At 41.0% G+C, this 9,251-nt stretch overlaps 1 protein-coding gene across 1 annotated transcript in view; it reads left to right on the top strand.

The window, feature by feature from the left end:
* Positions 1 to 1,262: 1,262 nt before the first annotated feature.
* Positions 1,263 to 9,251, top strand: part of Tmbim7p — a 29,271-nt gene continuing 21,282 nt past the window's right edge. The window contains exons 1-3 of the mRNA XM_008822542.1: positions 1,263 to 1,533; positions 5,512 to 5,590; positions 6,750 to 6,803. Of these exons, the coding sequence (XP_008820764.1) occupies positions 1,263 to 1,533; positions 5,512 to 5,590; positions 6,750 to 6,803 (404 nt within the window). The remainder of the gene's footprint in view (positions 1,534 to 5,511; positions 5,591 to 6,749; positions 6,804 to 9,251) is intronic.

Below are 9,251 nucleotides of genomic sequence, written 5' to 3'. Positions count from 1 at the left end.
TTCTGTTTCCCTTATTGTGTCCTATCTTCCTCTCTTTTAGTATGAGCACAAAAAAACCCTTGTGATTTGGTTGGACCGGGAGTCATCTATCTCAACATCCTTAGTTGCACCTGCAGTGTTTCTTTTAAGACACACAGTAATGTTCCTAGACTCCCAAGATGGGGATGTGGACACCATTGGAGGATCATCATTCTTCCTAACAACCGATGGCCTTGAGGGCAAAGCCCCATCTCCTTAAATTGGCTTGTCAGCTCCCCAGTGACCACTGCCTGCCACCCTTCTCTAACATCATTACCTTCTCAGGCTCTCTACACTGGTATGTGAGTTTCAGCTTCTGGAACCTTTCTTCTCTGCTTCCTCTGGTCCTGGGCCAGGCTGGCTGTTCTACCTGGGAAAACCTTTCCCCATCCTTTACTTGACCAAGTCCAGCCTAGGCTGGATCCCACCTGCCTTAGTTTGTTTCTCCATTGCTGTAACAAAACACTCTGACCACTACCAACTTGGGGAGGAAAGGGTTTATTTAGCTTACATCTCCTGGGTCACAGTTCATCTGGGAGCCCAAGGCAGGAACCTGGAGGGAGGAGCTGGAGCACATGGAGGAACGCTGCTTACTGGCTTGCTCCCCTGGCCCCTGCTCAGCCTGCTTTCTTCTGCAACATAGGCCCACCTGCCCAGGGGTGGCACCACCCACAGTGGGCTGGGCCCTCCCACACCACTCAACAATCAAGAAGATGCCCCACAGACATGGCCACAGACCAGTCCAATGAAGGAAATTCCCCAATTAAGGCTCCTTCAACCCAGGTGTGTCAAGTTGACACTAAAGCTATGCAGCACACCACCTTCTCTGGAAACTTCTGAAAACCTCATCTACTCCCTCTCTTTTCCTTCTGTTGTCATGAAGGGCTCTTACATCCTTCCATATTCCTGGTCAGCTTTTATTACTTTTAATAGTATTGCCTGTCTGATTATTGTCTTTCCTGAAAATGTAAGCTCTCTGAGGATGGAGACAATGGTGGAATCCCCATGGGCCTCTTTAATTTCTTTCTGAACGAATAAAAAAGGTTAATTCCATAATAGAATGCAAATTATTTTACAAATATTTTCTCATCAATCATTAACAAGTATTTATTAAGCACCAATTTGATGTGTATGGAGCCAAAGTAGTTAAAAATAGGAAGGAGTCCCTTGAATGTTACAAGGATGCTGAGGTGGTGACGGTATGCTCATAAGGACATGAATAACAGTTTTTCTCTTCTAGGAAAATGGACTGGGATGTGAGTAAGCCAGTAAGCTTTGCTTCTGGAGACCATCGACATCTGGTTCAGAAAGTTGCAAATAGAGGTGGCTACTCCAAATTGGGTCAGTCCTACATGGCTTCCTCTGAAGGCAGGTCACAGGATACTAAAGAGAGTCCATATCCAAAGGCTAGAGAGCAAGCAAGCATCTATGTGGTACAAATTTCAGAAAATGATTGCCCAAATGAGACGAGCACAGACTCATCCAATCCCTTCGCAGACCCACCTGTCCGCAGAGGTGAGAGTAATATGAGTTTTTGAAAGGAGAAAATGTTCTCTTAAAATATTTCCATGGTGTGGACTGTCGGAAAGATTTCATTTCTAAAATGTAATTTAGCTTTCCTATTCTTGCTTTATCATGAAATGCATTAGAGGCTGCCATGCTAGACTACCACAAAGCCATCCCAGAGATTCAGAAATCCATGAACAAGCGACTTTGGGATTTAAGTTGTATGATTTAGTTACTGACTGCAAAATGTTCTCACCTATGTACATTTATTTCTTTATTTTATTCTTTGCTTTATTTTTTTGGTCTTTTTGAGAAAGTCTCCCTGTAGCCCCAGCTGTCCTGGAACTCACTATGTAAATCAGTCTGGCCTTGAACTCACAGAGATCCGCCTGCCTCTGCCTCCCAAGTGCTGGGATTAAAGGCATGCACCACCATGCCCAGCTATTAATTTTATTCTTAATATTATTCTTATTCTCTCGGTTAAGACATAAATTCATTCAGCAGGGAATAATAAATCTTAAAAACTGTGTCTTAATCTTTTTTTCTTATGAAATATGATGGTCAAGGATAGGCAGCTAGGGCTAATTATTGCACAGGTCCCCAATGCCCATTGTGCCACCCTTAAGCCTTTTTAGGCACTGGGCAACTTAAAGTTGCAAGTGGACTATAAGCTTTGAATCTCAGCATGGCCTCCCTGCAGCCCTCACTATCTATCCTAAGGCTGAAAAGAGGACTTTGGAGCACTGCCTTTCTGGTAGAAAAGAGAAAAGGGCCAAAGATCAAGGGCTAAGAGAGAACAACTGTTCTGCCAACTCCAAGGTATCCCATTCATGAGAGGTGTCCCAAGAGTCCTCTAAGCCAGACCTCTTTTCAGAGACTGCCCCGGAAATTACCTCCGAGAGATTTTACCCTCCTTGTGGTGATTCTATCTGGATCATGGGGCCTCTCTATCTGTACTGTCTCTGTTGTCTTTGTAGTCACCTTTTACAAGATCTGGGTCAGAGAGTGAGGAAGCCAGGGTGAACTGGGAAATTACAGAGTTGGGTGATTTCTGTGTCTTCCGAGAGGCAGAGGTGGGCCTTCCTTGATTTTCATAACTTATATAGTATGTAAGAAGATGAAAGTGCCATGGGAAAAAGAAAATTAGCAGGGTTATGGAGGGAAGGACTATAATTTTCCAAGGCAGCTGTGTGGAGATACAATTTACAAATCATCAAGTTGACCTTTTTTAAGTATACAGTTTAATGTTTTTAGTATATTTACAGTTGTGCAGCTATCACCACCATAAATTTTGGAACATATTCATCACCTCAAAATGAAAGACAATAGCAGTTACTTCCCTTCTCCCCTGTCCTGTCAAAACTGATGTACTTCCTAACCCTATGGATGTGCCTATTCTGGGCATTTCATAGAAATTGGAGCCTACAGTCTGTGCTCTTTTGTGGTCTTCCTTCATGAAGCATCAGATTTTCAAGGTTCACCCTGGGTAGCGTGAGTCAGTACTTTATTCATGTCTATGGCCATATAGAGTTCTATTGCCTGATTAGAACACATTTTGTTATTGTGAATAATGCTGCAAGTAGTATTCATATATCAATTTTATATAAACATGTTTTCATTTATCTTGGATAGAATTTAGAAATTGTTGAAATGTATCACAATATACTTCACATTTGGATGAATGGCAAAGCTTTTCTAAAATAGCTGCATCATTTTTTTATTACAACCAATAATACATGAAGGCTCCTGTTTCTCCACATCCTTGTCAATATTTGTTATTGTCCATCTTTCTGATTGTAGCCACACTAGTGACTGTGAAGTAGGTGGTGTTACATATAGTTTTGACTTGCACTTTTTTCTAATGCTGATGGTGTTGAACATCCTTTCAAATGCATGTTAGCCATTCACATGTCTTCTTTGGATAATAGCTATTCAAATATTTTGTCCATTTTAAAAAATACTAACAGCTGGGCATGGTGGCACATGCCTTTGATCCCAGCACTCAGGAGGCAGAGGCAGGCGGATCTCTTGAGTTCAAGGCCAGTAGTCTACATAGTGAGTTCCAGGACAGCTGTGGCTACAGAGAGACCCTGTCTCAAAAAGGCCAAATTTTATTATATCCCATGAATCTGTGAGTTGACTGGCCATAGACAGCTCTTGTCCTGGTCTTGAGTGGCAGTTCTCATAAAATTGAATCAGATAGTAGTTGACGTTGCTTTGGATAGTATGTCTCTCTGACATGGCTGGAAGATAGTGCTGGTTGCTGCTTCTCTTGTAATCTGAGCTACTGAACACATTGATTCCAAGAAGATGTGTACCTGGTACATGAGCCCCAGTTTGTCAGATGTTGGCTTATATCACACATGGCAATGTCCCATAGGGAGAGCATGACTCTAGCTTTATCTATTCATGGCATTTGTCTTCTTTGTGGATTATAAGAGTTCTCTTACTCTTCAACAGGTTCTCAGATTGCCTTTGCTGGCCTCAAACATACTATGCAGCCAAGGCTGGCCTTGAATTCCTTGAATCCTCCACCTCTCAAGTGCTAAGATAACAGGTGTATACCACCACAGAGATTAAATCAGGTCATCAGGCTTGGTGGCAGTCACCTTCAACCACTGAGCCATCTTGCTAACCCCTAAATGTATATTTTAATATAAGTAGCACACATCTGGATATATTTGTGTTGGGATTTTGATTAAGAAAGCTCAGTTCCATAGCCAGGCGTGGTGGTGCAGGCCTGTAGTCCCAGCACTTGGGAGGCAGAGGCAGGCAGATCTCTGTGAGTTCAAGGCCAGCCTGGTCTACATAGTTCCAGGCCAGCTGGGGCTACAGGAAGACCCTGTTTCAAAAAGACAAAAGGAAGAAAAGCTCCGTTTCATTCCTTTGTTGTCTTGCTTCTCATGCACAGAATCCACCTAGACTCACAGAGCTCTCTACCCTGTGAGTTACCTTGAAAGCACCAGCATTTCTTTTTCCTATTCTTCGTAAGTTAAGATAAAGACACACACACACACACACACACACACACACACACACACACAGCAGTCATTGCCCATGCTATCCTCATGGGGCCCCAGAAAACCTGGGCAGCAGGAAGTGAGCAAAAAGCAGCGTCAGCATTCTATGCACTAGCTGTGGCCAGTCATGCTCCTGGAACTTTTTGGTCTGACTTTTAAGTCTGCCTCAGTCGGTAGAAGGAAGGGAATTGCTAGGGGCATGTAGGCCAGAGATGGTAGAGGTTGAAAATCTCTGCAAATTCTACAGCTGGAAGCCACCTCAGAGAAGTCATCCACCTGTCTACCAGCAGCCATTGAGGCATCGCAACTGTCCATCTGTGTGGAGAGAAAGCTGGATCCATAATGATGCACAAGTCACGACCTGAAACTTTCAGATCATGTTTGGCCTAAGGATGCTGGCAATGTGCATAATAAGGACCTAAATCTCTGAGTTTATCTTTGAAATTTGAGGGCTTCCATGGATAAGACTTAAGGCCCAAGATATCCAATAAAATATTCTTTTGTTGTTGTTGGGGTTGTTTTGGGCCTTCTTTTTTTTTGAGACAAGGTCTCACTTTGTAGCACTGGCTGGCCTTGTACTCACAGAGATCCACCTGTCTCTGCCTTTGGAGTGCTGGGATTAAAAGTGCGTGCACCACAGTTGGTCTACAATAAAACATCTTTTACAATCAGACTGAATATTCATTTCTTCTTATGATACGGTGTCTCTGTGTTGTTCTGGTTGGACTCTAACTCCTGGGCTGAAATAATCCATATATATGGATATATATGTATAAATTTATATATATTTAGAGAGAGAGAGAGAGTTGTTTCTTTGTTATTCCAATTGTTTGACTAAGCTAGCAGTGGCTTTCTCACCCTCAAAAAGTTGAAGGGGGACTTTCTTCACTGAGTATCAAAAACTGGAAATTACATTGACTTTTCTTTGTGAACATTGTATCATAAACTACTGCTTCTGTCTCCACAGCTTTCATTGTAAAGGTGTTTACCATCTTGTCCATTCAGTTGCTTACCACGGCAGCAATCACCAGCTTGTTTGTTCTCATGTGAGTCCTCATGTGAGTCTTTCTTACCAATGTAGATTTAGATGTTAAGCTGGTCCTGTGAATTCTTGTGGAATTTGCCTGCTTTCATTTGGAACATTTCAAAAAGTATGGTTTTTCTTCTTCATCATTTGTAGAAGACAATATTTCTATGGATTTGTTTTTCTAAAGCAACGTCTAGACCAAAGTGGCAGGAAATTTCTAGAATTTAATTTCTTAAGCCAAGAACATTTTTTACTCTTATTTTGGGTATTATTTTCTTTTTAAAAAAATTCTCTGAGTTACTTTCACAAATAAAATTGGATAAAGGGAAATAGGTAAGATTGTGGAGACTTAGCCAGGTGTGGTGGCACATGCCCTTTAATCCCAGCACTGGGGAGGCAGAGGCAGGCAGATCTCTGTGAGTTTGAGGCCAGCCTGGTCTACATAGTGAGTTCCAGGCCAGCTGGGACTACAGGGACACCCTGTCTGAAAAAGACCAAAAAAAAAAAAAAAAAAAAAAGATTATGGAGACTTTGGAGACTTTAAAGGCTAAACACTTAAATTCTGTAATTATTTGAGGGACTTTAATACATCACTGTCTTAGTTCATCCTATGAAAATCTATTTACAAGACAAGTAGTAACTTGATTTCTTTTAGTTTACACACATATCAATCTCAGTATTATTTTAAAATGAATGACTTCACTAGGTAAATGTAAATTTGACATATAATTTAAGAAAAAAATCTCTTTATTAATGCTTTTTTTTAAAACTTATCTTGGTGCTGGGGATTTGAACCCAGGTTCTCACACAATGCCAAGCATGTGTGTTCCATCACAGATCCATGCCAGCAACTCATTTCACCTTTAGGAGGATTGTTTCCCTGGGTGTGGTGGTACATGCCTTTAATCCTAGCACTTGGGAGGCAGCCAGAGGCAGGTGGATCTCTGTGAGATGGAGGCAGCCTGGTGGCATAGTGAGTTCCAGACCAGCTGTTCTGAAACAAACAAACCAAACAACAGACAAAACACAGACAATTGTGTCATTGCCTCCTATCTGTCCGTACTGATCATTTAGTTTGCCCCATTCTCCTCATGATATTGTTATAATTCTATTTAAGTATTACATTAGTTAGCAATTTTTACTATTTATTTTGTAAAACTACGTTCTTTCTTAACCAGGAAAGGTTTAAGAACGTGGGTCACTGTCCACCCCTTGTTCATCTATGCACTCTTGTAAGTATCATTGACTATTCGATTAGCTATTGATTTACATTCTGCTACTGTTGAAAATGAGGTCAAATATAACATTCTTGGTGGGTATGGTAGTGCATGCCTGTAATCCCAACACTTGAGAAGTAGAGACAGGAGGATCAGGAACCTAACGCCAGCCTGGGCTGCATGGTAAGTGTGAGGTCAGCTTGAGCTACATGAGACCTTACAAAACAAAACCCAAACTGAAACCAATCAGATATACAAAGAAGGCCAAAGGCAAAGCATAACATGCATTTTAAAATTTTTATTATGAGTGTTTTACTTGATGTATGTTAAGTGCCAGAATGGTGTGTTGTATTGCCTAGAACTGGAGTCATAGACGATTGTTAGCTGTCATGTGGGTGCTGGGAACTAAACCCTGGTCCTCTGTAAGAGCAGTCAGTCCTCTTAACCTCTGCGCTGTCTCTTCAGCCCCAAGTATAACATTCTTGAAAGGAAAAAATTATAGAGATGGAAAGCAAATTAGTGTGAGCTAGAAGTTAGGGTCAGGTGTGTGTGTGTGTGTGTGTGTGTGTGTGTGTGTGTCTGTGTGTCTGTGTTTCCACAGAGGGGTTATATCAGGAAGGTCTCAATGTATTATTAATAAGACATTTATGAGTTTTAATTGTGGTGGTGGCTGCATGTATCTATACATAGAATCATCTCACAGTTCTATGTGAAAGAAATATGCATTCACACTATACCAGTGTCTTATTACTTATTATTGGAGAAAACCTTGTGTGTAGAACTTCTCTATCCATTTGCAACTTGTTTTGAATCTATAATAATTATATTAGAAATATTATTATAGATTCAAAGTAATTGAATTATTATTATTGTTGTTGTTTTTGAGACAGGGTCTCACTATGTTCCCCCCTCTGGCCTGGAACTCAGAATATAGACCAGGCTATCCTCAAGCTCACAGAGATCAACCTGCCTCTGCCTCCAGAGTTCTGGAATTAAAACCTATGCACTATCATGCCTGGCTCTATAATTATTTTCAACAAAAATTTAAAAGCTTCACAAGCTAGCTGTTGATGGAAATTTTTTAAAAGTTCATTTTAAAAGATAATGAACTTTTAAAAAGATTTATTTTTAATTTTTAATTATGTATATTGTGTGCACCTGTATAAGGGTATGTGCATGTGAGTGCAGGTACCCTCAGGGCCCAGAGCCATTGGATCCCCTGGAGCTGGAGTTATAGGCAGTTATGAGTCACCTGATATGGGTACTGGGATCTAAACTTGGTCCTCTCAAAAGCAGTACATGCTCTTAACCAGAGTCATCTCTCCATCCAAAAAGTTCATTTTTGAAAGTTTAAAAAGAGACCCCAGGCCTCTCTCTCTCTCTGGGACCAACCCAACTCCTCAGTCCAGTCTCCAGGAGCCCTTGGGGCCACTTCCTGCCCCCATCTTCCTTTACATCTCCGGGTGGCATGGCCACCAGCTGCCCTAGACCAGAATCCTTCCTGGGCCTGGCTCCCAGGCCAGTCCAACCCCCAAATTCCTGAGGCCAAAATCTTTCCTGGAGGGCTGCAGACCTTAGGAGAAATCCTGAGAGCATCTGATCCTCATCTGACTTGGGCCTCTGTGGGAAGACAAAAATAATCTGGCTACTCCAATATAAAATCAAAAGAGAGAAATGGAAGGTTAGAGGAGCCAGCTTTTCATGCCCAAAAAGTAAAACACAAAGACACATAAAGTTCACAAAAAGAAGCAGACATAAACTAGAAGGCTTGAGTCTCATACAAGAATCAGAAACTACAAAAGAAATTCACATGTCAAAATCACAGAGAAAAAATAATAACATGAAAAACCAAAATAACATATCCCCACCAAATACCAGTAATCCTCTAGAGGAGCACAATGAGAACCCCCTAGAGACAATGCAGGACATGGAACTCAAAAGAACAATGATGAATATGGTAAAAGAATTCAGTGAATTTAAAGAACACACAAAAAAGTAATCATAGAGCTGAAGGAAGATAGGGATAAACTTCTGAATGAATTCAGAAAAGAGCTAGAAATATTGAAGAATACTCAGGCTGAAATAAAGAACGAAGTGAAACACTCCATAAGCCAATTAGAAATGACAGGAGTAAGCCTCACCAATAGGATGAATGAAATTGAAAACAGAGTATCAAGATTGGAAGATAAAGTGGATGAACTGGACCACTCAAGTAAAGATTATGAAAAATTTAAGAAATCACAAGAATGGAATATGCAGGAATTGTGTGACACCATAAAAAGACTAAACTTATGAATCATAGACATACAGGAAGGAGAAGAATTCCAAGATAATAGCATGGACCAGATCTTCAACAGAATCGTGGAAGAAAATTTCCCAAAATCAAAGAAAGACATGCCCATACGAATACAAAAAGCATACAGAACACCAAACAGACAGGACCAGAAAAGAAACTCTCCACAG

Source organism: Nannospalax galili, unplaced genomic scaffold, assembly GCF_000622305.1.
Source record: "Nannospalax galili isolate Female #2095 unplaced genomic scaffold, S.galili_v1.0 scaffold85, whole genome shotgun sequence".
NCBI lineage: Eukaryota > Metazoa > Chordata > Mammalia > Rodentia > Spalacidae > Nannospalax > Nannospalax galili.
The sequence above is the reverse complement of the archived record's forward strand: the minus strand, read 5'-3'. Positions and strand labels throughout refer to the sequence as shown.